General features: G+C 40.9%; 1 protein-coding gene across 1 annotated transcript in view; it reads right to left on the bottom strand.

The window, feature by feature from the left end:
• Nucleotides 1-17,274, bottom strand: part of PAPPA2 (pappalysin 2) — a 260,412-nt gene that overhangs the window by 28,892 nt on the left and 214,246 nt on the right. Inside the window, exon 20 of the mRNA XM_026001248.2 lies at nt 5,499-5,570. Coding sequence (XP_025857033.1) covers nt 5,499-5,570 — 72 coding nt within the window. The remainder of the gene's footprint in view (nt 1-5,498; nt 5,571-17,274) is intronic.

The raw sequence follows: 17,274 nt of genomic DNA, 5'->3' as shown, positions 1-17,274 counted from the left end.
AAAATCTTAATCTTTTGATTAAGATAAAAAATCTCCAGATATAAGGGAGGTTTGCAGCTATTCCTGAAAAATTAGCCTGACCCACACTTTACTGGAGTGTGACTTCTCCGAAGGCTCCAAACCATATCCCCATGGGTGTGTCTCCATAGCTTTCTGAAACTGGTTATCTGAACCAACACCAACATGTTTAAAAGATAAATCATATCCACCCAATTAAAAGCTGAGGGAACTTAACTTCAGAGAAGTTAACTGACTTGCCCAAGGAATCATGTGATAAAGGTTGGAAGTGAGGTTCAAGCCTGTGGCTATGCCCCAGACAGCTTTTCTTCTGCTTTTCCACATGGCCCTCACTGTATCTGTTGCTAGGCCTTCTGATTCTGTGCATGACAGAGTTTTTACTCTTTACTTCTCCTATTCCTTCACTGCATTTATTTCCACTGTACTGCTTCTCAGAAGACTGACCCAATCTTTTTTCAATTTAAGACTCTCAAAGTTCTACCTTCAATTCTCTGTCCCTGCCTATAGGGGAATAGAAACAGGTGTCACTCAAGAATTAGGCTATGTTTTTCAGAGGGATACAGAAACAAATAAAACACACATCTGACACTTGGAAGCTTGCAGCCTGTTGGAAGGACAGTAGGTGAGGTGATAGGGATTTGTATGGGTATGTATACGAATTTATAGGAGAAATGGCAGCTAATCCCCATAGAGACTTACTTGAAATTCCCACAAAATCTTAAAAGGTTTTCTAGGTTTTACTGGAAACTGGAAGAACATCAATTAACCATGGCTACCTATACTATAAGCACTCATGAAGATATAAACTGGGTATAAGTTGACTATTTTTTGATTCTTAATATATATATAACTGTTTCATAAGGCCCTATCCCCACATGGTGAACAAGTGAGGAGTCAGCATTTGATCCTAATTATTTTAACATCATTCCGCCTCTGTCCTCCTTCACAGCTCCCACTTTTGAAAAAGGAAGGGCACAACTCTACACAGAACAGCAAAGGGGAGAAGAGAGAATTTCAGAAACTATAATCCAAAACGGATGTTGCTGAGAAGGACGCAATAAACTTGCAAGAAATATACGTTCACAGAAAAAGTAGAGCCAAACCCTAGGTCAATAGGCACTCCATTTTAATCATCCGGCGGGAAGGAAATTAATCTTTTCTATCCGAAAGGAGGCCATAAGTGTGGTCTTTATTCCCAGCTGCATTCCCCGGAGAACAAGGTGTTCTTTTTTTTTTTTTTTTTTTTTAATTTATTTATGATAGTCACACAGAGAGAGAGAGAGAGAGAGACAGACAGAGACAGAGGCAAAGACAGCACCGGGAGCCCGACGTGGGATTTGATCCCTGGTCTCCAGGATCGCGCCCTGGGCCAAAGGCAGGTGCTAAATCGCTGCGCCACCCAGGGATTCCCCAAGGTGTTCTTAATTTAGGTGGAAACTAGGGCTGTGGACTTTGGCAGAATTAATAAATATGACTTAATGAAAAGAGAAGGAAAGGAGAAAAGGAAGGCACAGAGGGAAAAAAGCCAGAGAGCGTAACACATGTGATCTGACAATATCATGGTGTTCATAGATGGAGTGAACACTCACTTCAATTATTGTCCCACAAAACGAAGACGCTCCCTTGCCTCTCTTTCTCTTGCCATGCTGGGAAAAGAGTACTTTATTGGGCAAGCATTTGGCAGAATAGGTGTTTGTCCTCTGCATTGTTATCCTAGACTAATTGTATACTCGTCTATAATTTTAATGAGCACAGGTCTGGGAGTAGGAAGTATAATTAGGAAACTAATGCAGCAGTCCAGGTGGGAAGTGTTGAGGCCCCAGGAAGGGACTTGAGAGTAGGAATGGGGAGAGCTACTCATGTAATGGTCTGGTGTCTGACTGGCCTCATGACTGACTGGACATGGCAGCTGTGTCCAAGAGATCTGTGAATTATGGATCTTAGGGGACTTCCATGGGAATGGCCTGTTTCGCCTTTCTTCTCTTGTTCTCTTCCTTTTCCAATCCTTAGAGTTTGCACCTGCTCACCTTGACACTATAACAGCAGCTCTGCCTCCTGCCTTCTGCTTTCCTCACTCAGCATTTACAAAGTGGCTATGGTACACCATGAACACCACTACTTTATTCCCGTCAACTATGGGCCAGACATGGCATGGTGCTTAAACACTTCTTGTACATTATCATATTTAATCCTTGATACACTCCTTAAAATAGCTGTGTTGTCCCCACTTCCCAGTACAGATTAAGATACTAGAAGGCTCACACCATCAGTTGGACTAGGATTTGAATTTACATCTGCAGGACTCTAAAACCTTTCCACCAACCAAGCTACCATTCCCTGCCCATCTGCAACTTACAAAAGAAGTAGAGAATATGAGGAGGGTCAGGTCAAGAAAAACATGAGAGTCGGTTTAAGTTTTGAGAAACAACTAGAAAGATAGAATTTAATGTATGAACAAGTTTGAATCGCAGATATGTGGCATGCATATATTCTTGCAAACAATGGGAACATAGCTGAGGATGAGAAGATGGCATTATCTACACAAGATGCTGTAGAGAAAACCTTAGAGCTGTCTCTTAAAGAATGCAAGAGGCAGAGAATGTTGGAGAATTGAAGGTGAAAGCTCTGTGGCAAAGGGGGTATGACACTAAGGAGTGAAAGTGACAGGAAGCGGGACATGGATGGAGGATAGTGAGGTGATGGATTCACTGTCTTGAGCTCACTGAGAGACAGGAAGAATGAGGTACTTCACTTTTACAAGGCTGGATGTCTCACGGGGACATCTTAGAGTTATATTCAGTACTGGAAAGCAAAAAAAGAAAACTCCTTTTAGATACTGGGGAACAAATGTCTAAGTTGAGCTCAGATTTCTGTGCAGCACTTTTAAAACTTCCTCTCATCCATGGAGCCCTCTTTGGTTTATCTTGCCTCTAGGTCTGTTTTTCCTCCTTATGCCTTTGATGCTCTTCAGTTGCCCCTAATATATTTAGCCGACTTTTTCCAGTAAAGAATTAGGTGTCTGCCAAGTAGCCAGTTCCAGCCTCTCTTTCCTTTCTTTCTCAGGCTCACCCCTCTCAGCATTTCTTACTACTTATGTCTTCAGAGTTGCTTCTCCCTCCCCTCCCCTGTCTGATTCCTTTCCTTTCTGGTGGGTATGGCTGCTCCTTTTTCCTTGCTTCTTGCTTCCACCCCTTACATGTTCTGTTGTTGTTGTTGTGATTGTTGTTTACCTCCTCCTAGCCTCTGCTGAGAAATCAGAAGCAACATCCTGGCCTTTCAAACTTTGTCCTCCCCAGAGTCTCAGGAAATACTGCAGAATAATTGGAATGGAACTAATATTGGCTAGAATTACTACTGGGCAAAGAAAGCTTCAAATTGGGGTTCCACATGGTGGGAACCTTCTCGTCTGCTCCCAGGGTGGCCAGAGCAGTGACTCTCAAATTTCAAATTTCAGTGGTCTTCAGAAACACCTGAAGGCCTTGTTAAAAACACAGATTGCTGGGCCTTGCACCTAGAGTCTCTGATTTAATAGGTCTAGGATGGGGCCTGAGAATGTGTATTTCTAACAAGTTCCCAGGAGATGCCTATTGTGCTGGTCCAGGGGCCACACTTTTGGGAACCACTGGAGTGGGAGTACCAACAGCCATCAGGTGGTCCAGGCTCAGCTGTGCATGGCAGCAGTTGGGCAGGGGAGTCAGAGGAGGCAGTGGAGCTTTGTTCCTTATCACATCAACAAACCTAGGAAGCTCTGGTTAAGGGATCCAGAGGATGTGCTGGGGGTGCGCTGAGGAGGGGAGGACACGTGGTGAAAGCTCTGTGTTGTAACCTTCTGGGAAACACGGAAGCCAGCTCCAAGCCCTGTCACCCAACCCTCCCTCTTACCATCACGCATAGAAGCAGCAGAAGGGAACTCTCAGGATCCCTTTGATCCATTCCCAGTTCTGAGTCTTCTGTCTGTTTATCTCCCTCCTTCCCTGGCCTCCTCTTCCCTCTTTTTACCCCCTGCCCAGTGGATGAGTCACTGCCCCTCCTCCCCACCCCGCTACCATCTGTTTTTCTAATGATGGCAGAAGATGAGCTGTTTTGTTGGCCCACGCTGTAACAAAGCATACTCCATGCTAGCATTTTTCCTGATGGACTCTCGGAACGCTATTTTATTGGTGTCATTTCCCACACCCAGTTTTCTCTTTGTCTCAAACCCCACCCTTTCCCCCTCTTTGGCCTCATGTAGATCCCAGTTTCCCAGAATTAGATAAAGAGAAACAGGGATACAGAAGAACTGAGGGACTGACAGGCATGTGCGTTGGGTGTGTGTTGGGGGGAGGGTGTTGGAAATCAGTGGCAGAGCAACAACTCTCACTAGCACACAAGGAACAGCCAGAATTACCCAAGTGTCACTGTTAAGTGGCTTAATGACTTGCAGCAAGAGATTTGGATGGCAAAACCTATTGTGACTGAGTGGCCATCCCCAGGGTGAGAGGGCTTAAATTGTGTGCGTGCATGCGTGTATGTGTGGGGGCGAGGGGGAGTGTGAGATGTGTCCCCTTCCTCCATGGCAGGATTCCTGGGTCACTCTCCCACAGTAAGCCTCTGCCTCATTCTTGACTCTCCTTCACAGTAACTCCTGTTAATCTAGCTAAGGAATTCACAGCGTGCTAAATCCCCTACGAGAAGGGAATCCCCTGTGTGAAGAAGTACATAAGATTCCCTGAGGAAGTCAAGGTCTGGTTTGAGTTCATCAACAGTGGATTATAGGTCTATTTCAGAGGTTGAAAACATCGATGTCTGCATGACCTAGGCATTTGATATCAATGAGGGATGCTCATTAGGGTAAGAAGCCACAGGGAGAGGAGAGCATCTTGTTGACCCAGAGAGCAGCTGCTCTTCTGGGCTTGTAGCTGTTACTCAGATCCAGCTCATTGTTGCCATGGTTGCCAGATAGTCTTGTTTTTCAAGAGGCAAATCTGCACAAAGTGTTTGATATTGATTTTTATTTGGAGTTATGTGTGTACATGTGCATGTAATGTTATATATACATAGACGAATTTTATGTGAAAGCCCAATTTTTAAATATTGGCAACCAAACCAAAATTGTTTTCAGACACAGTGCTGGCCAAATAGGCCTGTCTGTAGGCCATTGGTCCACAAAGCCCCGATCTAACTAAGCTCATGTCCAGTGACAAAAATCCCAAAACCATAAAAAATTCTGATTCGCTTTTAACTTGTTTTTTATTAGCTCATTTAAAATGAGACCCTGGAGATTTTGCTAAAAAAAAAAAGAAGGAAGGGGAGGGGGGTGGAGGAGAAGAAAAGAAAAAGAAATCCTAGTATCTGTAATCTGGGGATTGGAAAACTAAATTTAAGAGATTAAACAAAGGGCATAGGGGCAAGATCTTGAGTTAGGAAGACTCAAGTCCCTGTGAGTTAAGCAGACCAGAGAACTCTGGTCTGGTCTGGTCTGGGGAGGGGAGGCAGCTTACCTCACACGACTGAATGCAGTGGACCAGGAAAGGGTCTGGGTGCCATTGACGTCGCCCAGTGCACACGATGCTCTGAAGGGGAAGATGAAACAACAGAAAACAAAGAGCCCTGGTCAGTAAGAGAAGAGGCAAATCCTGAGCTCACCCTACCAGCCTAACCCCACTGCCTGAGGAGTGAGACCCTGGCTGTGCCCCATAAAGAGGGCCAAGGCCAGCTGGTCTTTACTGCAGAACTGCTAATCCTGCCAGCTGGCATCAAAGTGGAACTCTCATGCTCTTCATCCTCCTCTGCCCTCCTCAAGGTATCTAAATTTCCACAGGGGTGTAGGTGTAATTTTGGAAACTGTCCTCAATGTTGTAATGAGTTAATTTGGTTCTAGGCATAATATTGCTTCCATTTGTTTTGAAATTTTCAATAACATTACAAAAAGTTGTAAGTCATCCAGGTTGACCAGGAAGCACTGTGGATTTTTAAGGAGTAAGAAATATAGCTTCACAAGAAGAAAAAAATGGATCTCAAGAATCCTAGATGATAAGATGTGAGTGCTAAGCAAGGACTGGAGGATAATTGCACAATCTGTATCTCTTGTTAGTAATATTTATCCCTTTCTCCTGAGAAATAAAAGGTCTATGCATTGGTCAAATAAGGTTAACATGACACCAATGGGGCTCAAAATGGTACCTGCATCAAGCTGGTGAGAGCCAAAACATGCTCATATTAAATATGGTGATGGTCTCTGTCCCAAAGGCCATTTCAGATGTGCATTTAAACAGTCATCAGGTGCCTGGGTGGCTCAGTCAGTTAAGGGCTTTGCCTTCAGTTCAGGTCATGATCCTGGAGTCCTGGGATGAGTCCCCCATAGGGCTCCCTGCTCAGCAGGGAGTCTACTATCCCTCCCCCCTACTCATGCTCTTTCTTTCTCAAGTAAATAAAATCTTAAAAAAAAAAGTCATCTACTCTTTGTTGAACAATAATTACAACCCATTTTCACTGAGCTTTTTCCTTTTAATTTTTGTATTTTAAAATTTCAAAAGTTATACTTCAGGAAAAGAGAGTCCCATAGGAAGCTTCAGGGAGAAAAGGAGATTCTCTCCGTAGCCTGTTATCAACCCAGCCATTTGTAGACGTTCACTGTCACATTTTAATTCAGTGTGAGAGGAATACAGTGCGATCAGAAGAAAAATAATACATTGTGAGATACGAGCTTTACACAAGATAGCACTTCCATTAATTGGAAATTATACATTCTAGAATGTTAAGACTGCGCAGTCATCAGACTGGATATATTTGCATATATTAATATGTAGATATATGGATATATACCTATATTTGCATATATTAATAGACATTTAATAGATATTTGCATGCATTAATATGTCGGTATATGGATATATACCTCATAGGTAGTTATTAGAATGGGAATCTGCAAGATTTTCCTGGAGTTGTAATAGTATAAACTAAAACTCCTCTTTCACAGCTTCCCTAAAGGGAATATAATACCATATATCCTAACAAATTCTGATATTCAAAATTCCACATTGTAATAACATAGTAAGTGACTTGCTTTTAAGTTTTCATTGCACTGGAAAAAAAAAAAGACTGTCAAATCTTTTTAGGATTATACAAATTTCTAAGGTAAACACAATAGGGGTATTCAGCATAAGGAAAAACTGAGGTATTCCGCACTAACAGCCACTGAAGCAGACTATTTGCATATAAACAATGGCTCTGCTACCTAAAAAGATTTTTGTTTGTTTTAAAACCAGTATCTGGGATCCTTGGGTGGCTCAGCGGTTTAGTGCCTGCCTTTGGCCTGAGACATGGTCCTGGGGTCCTGGAATCCAGTCCCATGTCGGGCTCCCTGCATGGAGCCTGCTCCTTCCTCTGCCTGTGTCTCTGCCTCTCTGTGTGTCTCTCATGAATAAATAAAATCAATCAATCAATCAATCAATCAAACCAGTATCACTGGGACTCTACTTAGCTAGCGTTGTTCTCATTGTTCTCGCTTCTATTATTTAAAATATCAACGTTTTAGGCTTCCTTGCTGTCACCAGATAATGGTACTAGCATAAAACAGGAAGCTGTACCCTTGAGATGTAAATACATAGCAATCTTATTCCTTCTCACAGCACCGCCTTCCCTAAGGATCCTCACCCCCCATCCTTGTCAGTCAGACTTTCAAATGCGCACAGGCTTCACTCACTGTGAGCCAGATTCCCCAGTCAGCAAGAGGGGTCTGAAGATCCAAAAATCTAGCTGCTGCCCTCAAAGAGGTCACAGTCTGGGGGGGGAGGGATTTGGAAGAATGTCAATTCTTCCGCATAAGGAGACACTTAACCTTGGCATCCTCACATGATGTCCATGACCAGAACGCTCCAGAACACTCTGAACTGTCCCAGCTTCTTTTATGCTCTCTAAATCTTGTACCTCATTCACCTCTTTTATAAATGCAGGAGCGTGGGTTTGTTAATCTATTAGAAATTCTAAGGATATATTGCCAAGAAAAAGAGTCTGTCTTTACTTTTGACTTGGTTTCTTTGCCCTTCTGACCTGTTATCTCCAACTGATGTTTTCCATCTTTGTCTTTTATATAACTTATTACCCTGTAATATAGATTCACAAACTATAAAAGGTATAAAAGGTGCACAATCTCCCTCCTACTCTTGACCCCCAACCACCCAAGTTCCTCCATTTAATTTTCTGTATTTTGTATCATCGCAGAGATATTCTATGCATATGCATACATCTATGTATGAAATGATTTCATCACACAAGACACCAAAATTTTACTTTGTACTTTGATCTGTTGTTTGTTTGTCTTTATTTCACTTCACAGTGTTTCTTGTGGTTCTGTTCATTTTATGGTATCTGGAATGTTGTATTCTATTGATTGCATAGTATCTCATTGTGTGTATGAATGAACCCTCATTTACTTAACCAGACCCATACTAATGGATATTTAGGTTACAGTCTTTTGCTCTAATAAACAATGCTATGTATAAATCATTTCACACATATGCAGCTATATCTGTAGAATACATTCATGATAGTAGAATTGGGAATACTCATCTCAATGGTTCTTTAATGTTCTGTAATTCAGACATGAGATGAATTCAAACTGGCATCCTTCCTTAATCTCTATAAAATTGCAACAGCTTCTGGTACCTGGGTCATTTGCCTTCCTAGATTGTGAAATCCTTGAGAATAGGGACTGTCTCCCACTCATATATCTTATCTCAGTGATTTAGAGACGATGTTTTATAAGCATTTGTCAAACACTAAGTATGATGTTGGAGTTCCAGGATTCTCCACCATCTCCTGGCCTGTAAATGTCATTCACCCCATAGAAAAGATACGTGTATGTCATTAATTGAACTACTACTTATTGATCAAAACTGGAGGAGAATTTCAAATGTACTTCAGGACACATTTGTGGTGGTGAGGTTAAAGAGGGGAGTGAAACAGGAAGAAAAGCAATGAGAAGGGCTAGCTACTGGTGAGATGAGTTTAAATTAATTCAACAGGGAGGCCATTAGACTGAGGTAACTCTGATCCATGGTAGCCTACGGAAGCAACCCAACATCTAAGCCTGTAAATGGTTCAAGGTTATGAAACTGAAAACTATGGACAATCAATCACAAAGAATCAAGCAGGCTTTATGCTAGAGCTAGTCAATAATGTCCTTATTTTCTTTCCATTTTTTTTTCCTCTACTAGAGTCCCTCCTGACCTCCTCTTGGTGGAGCACTCCTAACCACTTCTGGTTTGATGCTGTCTGCCTCAAATAGATTTTTGCTCAAATACACTCTTAAAAGTTTTATTTTTTTCACTCTTAAAAGTTTTAATCTGCCTCAATTTATCTTGTAAGATTTCACTATAATTTTCTTATTTTCTGGAATATTTTTTGACAAATTATGATAGTATATATATTACATTTGAAAAGTTATAGGAAATCATTGAAAGAACAACCTTATATCCTCTGCCCAGCTTTATCAAATCTTAACAATTTGATGTATCTGCTTCCAGAATTTAAGTCACTAGAGATTCCATTAACATCCCCTATATGTACCCCTCCCACTTCTCCCTCCTTCCTTCCTCCCTACTGGTAACAACTATTCTGAATTTTTAAATTATTATTTCTATACATTTTTATATGATTACAACTATTGCTATTATACTATTAGCAAGCCACTTCTCAGGTGAATTGATTGTGAATAAAGATTTGTTTTTGAACTTTCCAAAAGGAAAACATTCATGAGAAAACCAGTTTAAAGATGTCATTTTGATTGGGTCATTTAAAATTTTTTAAATGTAAAAGGAAAGAAAGGAAGAACAAAGGGAAGGTGGAAGGGGGAGAGGGATTGGGAGAGAGTGAGGCAAAAGGGAGGGAGGCGATTAAGGGAAGGTCATAAGGCAATTGAAGGCTATTGCTTGGTTGAATGTCTCACTAAAGGTCACAAGACTGATGGTTAGCCAACATTAAGGTCTAACACAGAATTGCTCAATTGTTTTTTTAATCAGGAATAGTTACTTGACAGAATGGGCTGCTAATCACAACAGATCACAAAGTTCTGCTGTTGCCTGGTTTGTGACAATTCCCTTATTACTACATATGTATGCAACCCTAAGTAAAATACAGCACTGTTTGTGCATATTTATTTGGACAGTAGCACAGGACCCTATAGTTTGCTCTTCAGTTCTTCTTCCCCCATCCTCCAAGACTATCTTGGACTTGATGCCTTGAGATTTATTCAAACCAAAAGCAGACTTCCATACTTAAAACTGATGAAAAAGAAGGTTTTTTCATGACTCATGTCTGAGGGATTTGTTCTCCCACTGATGTGTATGTGGCAAGTGTCACTGGAGCTGTTACGCAACTGTGCCCATCAAGAGGACACTCTGAGGGATGAGGGCTAGGATCAGGAGATGAGAAGACAGATGGAAGGGTGAGACCAGCAAGTCGGACACTATGGCTCCTGGAGGGCACGGTCTTCTTTTTCTCTTCCTGCTTTCTCTCTTCCTCTTAAAACATTTTGTTTTTGTTTAAGGAATTATTAATCCTCTGGGGACCAATTTGGGAAAACAAAGTCAGAAATTACAAGATTTGTTTTGACTGAGCAATTCTGGTGAAGAGCTGGGGAGCTGAGGGAGGGATTCCCTGCAGTGTTGAGAATCTTTACAAATCTTACATGTGTAGCCACAGGAAAATCTCATTAGTTTGGACTTCACTAATTCCTAATTGTGATATACTAAAAAAAGAAAAGAAAAGCATTGTTCGGTCTGTGAAAAATGAAGTTATGAAGCAAACTAACAGAGGAAATGGGATGCTATGATGGATGCTTTTGTACTTCAGAACAGAACACTTTCAAGTATAATTTAGAAAACTCATTTACATGCAAACAATTGCCACATTATGTATGAAAAAAATCATCTCCCCATGAAATCACATTCTTGAAGGACCACTTCTTTCCAACATAAGTCAAAATGTTAATTTTCCTATTTTAAATGGTAAATCTCAAGATATAATAAAAAACCCTTTCAACACAGTGGTTAAGGACAGTCATAAAAATTCAAGCTTGCATGGGCTTTTGGAAAAATCAAAAGGTTTGCCTTGAGAAAGAGCTCTGTGGAGGCAAGAGCCACTCTCTTCTATGGGCTCTGGTTTCACAGGGCAACTCCGTTCTGAGCAGGGGATGAACTGAGCCATATGCTGAGGAGATTTGGGGATGAAAATAAGACATTAACCCTACCCTCAAGAATCTTCCAGTTTAAGGGGCAGAATGACAGAAAAGAAGAAAAAGGAAGAAAAATCAAAGATGAGGAAAACCAGGGATGAGAATAGCACAAAGTGCTCCCAGCAAAAATCTGAGCGGAGCTCCTCCCACAGCCTCAGCTCAGGCTCCCCAGACCATCCGGTGACTAGGCACTGCCAGAGAGGAGTGGAAGGCTGAGGAGCAAAAGCTATTGTTTCTGGGTGTGAGCAATGGTACTGATGAGCATTTGGCATCTCCTGCATCCCAAACTTCCAGATTCCACTGTTCAGTCCCCTTGACTGGTAGGCCTTTTTTGACTGCCAATAAGCTTTTTCTGGGGACATCCTCTCTTTCTGCCAGATATTGCCCTGCTGATGTCATCACCAGAGAAAGTTCTAGAGCCCTGTGTATAGTAAGTAGGTAAAGGAGGAAGAAGCCATTACAAAAACAAAAGGCCCAGAAAGTCCATATGACCATTTCAAATCCTTATGTCTTGTTTCCCACAATCAGCATGCCACTGAGCCATTAAAAATAATAGTCATTTTCATCCTTATTCTCAGTCTTGCAATCGAAGTTGTCAGAAGTTGCTTCTTTAGTCAGTGTTCAAATAGGAAACACTGAATGGCCATCAATCCTCTTCCCAGCCCCATTTGTAAAAGGGACAGAAAAAAGAAACATATGATCTACATGTTTCTGGCTACACACACACACACACACACACACACACGTGCGCACAAATAAGCAAAGTATAGAACTTAGAGAATGGTACATTCCCTGGTGATATCTGTTCAGAGAGGAAGGAAACTTCCCAAGGTAATATTTGTACTAAGTGAACTGAAATTTCATTTTTACTCACTTTAGAACTATATGCCAACAACCACGTAAGACATTTCAAAAGTGTTATTTTTGATTTTTACAATAGTTCTGCAAGATAGATAATATCATCCTCCCCCTTGATTATGAATAGACAGAGGTTACCGAGGGGCAAGTATGTGAACCAAGAGGGACCTTATTCTTCTTTATGCCAGCTGCTATTAAGAGATGTTTTTCATTAAAACCCCAGGTTACCTAAGTCCTCAGAAATTCTTCCTTTAATGGAAAGTATATTATTCTAGAAGTCAGGTGTTATTTGCAGGATACAAACCAGTAGAGTCCCCAGAGGAAGGCAAATAAACTTTGTGGGCATCTCAAAAGTATAGCTGATTGTTCTTTAAAAATACTCTCTTTCAAAAAAATTAAAAATAAAATAAGAATAATCTCTTTCACAATAAGGACAAGTAGTATCACAGGGAAATCTCTAAATTATTTTTGTTAGGGAAAGAAAGAAGGAATAAAGAGAAGTGTAGGAAAGAGGGGGTTCTCATGGTTGAGAGTAGTGACTTCTTTTCTATTTGATGAGCAAGATAATCCAAACACACACTTGAGAGGAAGAAATGACTATAGCAAACAGGGTAATTCAGGAGGGATCACATTGGACTTGGAATCAGACAAGTTGATTGCACTTCTTTCTCTACTTCCTGTTAGCTGTGCAAGCTTGGACAGATCATCCAAAATCAACTTTATTGGTAAAAACAAGGATAATAAAATCCTGCTTTCCTAGTTTATTGGTTTGTGGTAAGATTAAAATGAAATTATAAATATATAAAAATATATATTTTACATATACAACTTTGAAAACAATGAAGTGTTATCCAACTGTAGGATATCATTTTTATTACAAAGAATGAAGTCATTGGAAGCGGACTAGAGGAAATGATGCAACCTAATCCATTTGCTCTGTAGTCATGCCAGATATGAAGGTATTTGAAGTATGGGAGATAGGGATTTGCACGAAAAAAAGGAAATCACCATTTACTAAACAAATGAGCCAGACTTCAAATAGGCGTGCTTGTACATAAAATATTTATGTTGCCAGTATTTATTTTGTAATAGCAGTGTCTCTCAAAGCATTACAGTGGAATTACCTGGTGTGCTTCATGGCACTGCCAGACTAACTGAAGGGTAGAACCCAGGTCTGTCCATCCCTCTTACAAATTGTCCAAGTGATTCTTAAGGACACCAAAATTTAAGATTGAGTACAATATGGAAAGACCCCCTCCCCAAAGATAAATCAATGTAAGTTATAAGGATTTGACTCGATGAGGAGTTTTATTTAACACAACTGCTTTGGTTTATAAAGCATTTCCTCTTATTTATGAGGACAAGGTTATATTTCCCACTGTTCAGGAGCTGCTGGGTACAAAATAGCAGGCATCATGAAATCATCTATGGCTAGTGTATCATCTTATCTCTGAGGACTTGGGAACATAAGAACAACCTCATCACTGTTCCCACTGCATCCACTGACTTCTTCCTTTTGTTTTCTGTTATAATAAAGTTTTGATTTCCTAAAAGCAAAGCATCCCATGGAAGCTTTTTTGGTAAGCAATACACCTTTATTTCATTATATCTATGAAATTGTTGAGAGACGCACAGAAGACAGCTTCTTTGGCCACTCTATGATAATTCATGTTAACTACTGGATTAACATTGGGTTTTCTTCTGGTAAAAAGAATATTGATTTGGGGGTTCAGGAGCAAATGTTATCAATTATGTATTCAACTTTTAAAATTCTGACCTTTGGATGTTTTCTCAGGAACAAATTACTCTTACAAGGCAAGGATGAGGCTCGTTTTGTGAGTTATCTCAATTCTTCCTCCACATTATGAGAAGAAGCTAATTACCTCACTTTGTTTTCATGCAGAAATAGGACACAAGTCTTAAAAGCTCCACTAAGGTGATAGTGCTTCTAACAATATGCAAATTGTGATCAGTATAGCTATCCTCCCAGATTACAAAGAAGGGCAGTATGATCACAGATGGGAAGAGCTGGCAGAGATTAGGAAAAGCAACCCGTTTGCAGTAAGAATGACAAATAATGGAGAAAGACTGTTCTTCAAGCACAAAGTTAATTTCTAGCCGTGTTTCTCATATGATGCTCATGTCAACCTTACAAAATAGGTACTGTGTCTATTTTACAGATGAGGAAATGGAGGCACAGAACAGTAAAATTGTTTAAAATTATGCACCTGATGAATTACAGAAATAATGAGTGAAAACTCAGTGTTTTGGTTTTTGACACATTTTTGATTCTAAGGTCTACAACCATTCTGTGATGCTATCATCCTCAAAATCATGCCTGGATAACCTGTTTCAAAACCTGGATTTACTGACTAGACCACTGTCATGACACACGCAAGGATACAGACCATAACATTTGATGTTTGGCTTAAGGAGAAAAAAGTACTCTGAATTTTCTCTCTGGGATGGGCAACTGAAAATGACAAGGATGTGATTACACACAGTCACACAGAGCTGCCAAAATGATCCAGTTTGATGAAAAAGTAGACATTTACTCCCAAAGTAGAAAATGGTGAGGCATCTGGGTGGCTCAGTTGGTTAAGCATCTGCCTTTGGTTCAGGTCATGATCCCAGGGTCCTGGGATCAAGCCCTGTGTCTGGGATCCTTGGTCAGCAGGAGGTCTGCTTCTCCCTCTCCCCCTCTCTGCTCATACTCTCTCCCTCTCAAATAAATAAATAAAATCTTAAAAAAAAAAGGTAGAAAATGGTGCTGCAATTTTTTGGGTCACTCAACCAATATTTATAAGACACCTACAAGGGTCCCAGCACTGGAAAAGTCACTAGGTATATAAATGTAAATAAAAAGCTATGGAATTAGAGTAAATAAATAATAATGAGTTCCCTGGAGGACAGTTAAGAAGAAAGAAGCTTTTGGAAAATAGAGAATATTGTTTTCTAGTTTGGAGACAGTCAAGTCTCTGTAATTGGTACCCCTGCTATCTTCATGGAGACATCCAAACTGCTTTTCTTTGAATGTTCCAGTTGGAAAGCAGAAGTGGGAGACCCCCAATCACTGGAAGGCCTGCACTCTGGCCTTCCATACCCTATATCCACCGACTGTTCCCACTGGATGGCTTTACAGTGATGTGGGTAGAGAAGCATTCCTTAAGCAATTGATTTCTCAAGAGGAAGAAAGGGTCTGAGACATCCTAAGCCTTTCTCCCTTTAGCTACTAATGGAGAAAGAGAAGTCTTTCCCCAGGGAGAAGTTGAATTCAAGATCTAGACCATCTAGCGCTTCATGAAACAGGAGGCAGGAGCTCTTCCTTCAGGCGCTGTAATTCCAATTAGACCTTCACAGCAGGCTATGGGGAGTAGGACAGGAAGTCTAGAAGGCCCAGGATGGGAGAACCAGGCAAGGTGTTTCTCTGACTTTTTCCTCCCCACCCCAATCCAGTCTTCACACTGCCCTTAGGCTCCTGGTTTGCTCCACTCTATCCAGTGTTGTCCTTAAGTTCTACATCCTAAAAAGGCATGGCCTGCCCTGAGGGATCTTGCCCATTTGTTTCTCCCCATCTCATCCTTCTAGTACCCATCTTCCCTCTCCCTAGGCATCACACAGACCCTCGTTTCAGCCACAGAGAACTTCTTACCATTCCTATCCTCTAGAACATTGCTCTCGATCATAGTTTATGACCCAGAGGAAAAGCCTTGTGGTCCTTTGATCCTTCTTGAAGCTCCTGAGCAGAATTAGTTGCTTCCTCTTGGGTGTTGCTGTTGCATTTCTACCATAACCAAGCCATTTCCTGTGTTGCATTATTATAAATGTCTGTTTTCATGGCCAGATTATAAATTTTGTAAATAGAAGGACTATCATTTTTTTCATCTCCAGATTCCCAGCAGTTAGACCAGTTCCAGGGCACATAGTAAGTCCCAACAAATGTATGTTCAATGAATAACTAACTGACTGAATTAATAGGAGTATGCTACTCCTGTTCCCCTCTCCCGAATCATGCTTAGGGTATTTTTTCTTAATCCTCCTGCTTTGACACAAATTCCTGTGCTGATAATATAGCAAAACTAGCCTGTGAGGGGAAAAAAAGCAATCTGAGGATGGTTTCCAAATTAAATGTGGTACAGCTCTAGACTCCATCTCTTGGTGACTCTATGACAAAGGATTTTCTTTGTTAGACAGTCTAATAAAGCAAACAAGCTCCCAGGCTCTTTGTCATCCTCTCCCTCCCCATTCTAAGAAGAAATAACTAACATACCATAAGATCTTCTCCATCCAGATCTTGTATAGCTTTCTCACCCTCTTTTTCATCTATTCACTTCTTAAATATTTATTGAGCACTTTCTACATACTAGGCACTGTTCTAAGATCTGGGGAGATAGTAGTGAATGGAACAGATAATATTCCTTCATTGAGCTTTTTATTCCAGCAGCAGAAAGGGATACTAAATAAGATAAATAAAATGTATAATATGCCTGGTAATGGTAAGTCCTAAGGAGAAAAAGTTTTAAAAAGGGAAAGGGGGACAAAGTTTTAGGGAGTTAAAATTTTAGATAGACAAAGAGGGCACCTGACATTTGAGTAAAATTCTAAAGAAAGTCAAGGAGCAAGACATGAAGACACATGGGAGAAGAGCATTCTAGGCAGAGGGAACCACAGAGCAAAGGTACTATGGTGGGAGTGTGCCTAGTATGCTCAAGAATCAGTCAAGAAGCCACTATGGGAAGATCAGAATGTGCCAAGAAAGTCATAAAAGGGACGAAGTCAGAAAGGCAAAGAACAGGAGGAAAGGAGGTCATGGAACTGAGAACCCAGGTTTTTGAAGGATCAAGTATGTGATATTGAAATCAATGAGTTCTGCAGAAGTATCAGCTAAGGCAACCATGACCCAGGAGCTAAAGTGTTAAAGACATAAGGGAAGGGGGTCCAAAGATGACAGAAGATGAGGGCAGTGAGTGGATTGCTCTGTTAGCATTAGATTCAAATGTGGGGGAACTCCAGGGAGGAGAAGGGGAGAATGATTTGGAAGTGGCACCTAGGAGAGCAGGTGCCCCTCTCCCAGGCCCAGGGGAGAAAGTCCGCAGGGTTTCAACTGAGAATGCAAACACATGGAGAGCCCAGAGAAGAGGCCATGTATATAGTGGGTCCTGCCCACAACGGATTGGATTCCA

This window comes from Vulpes vulpes, chromosome 13 (assembly GCF_048418805.1).
Source record: "Vulpes vulpes isolate BD-2025 chromosome 13, VulVul3, whole genome shotgun sequence".
Taxonomy (NCBI): Eukaryota; Metazoa; Chordata; class Mammalia; order Carnivora; family Canidae; genus Vulpes; species Vulpes vulpes.
This window is presented reverse-complemented; position numbering and strand designations above follow the sequence as displayed.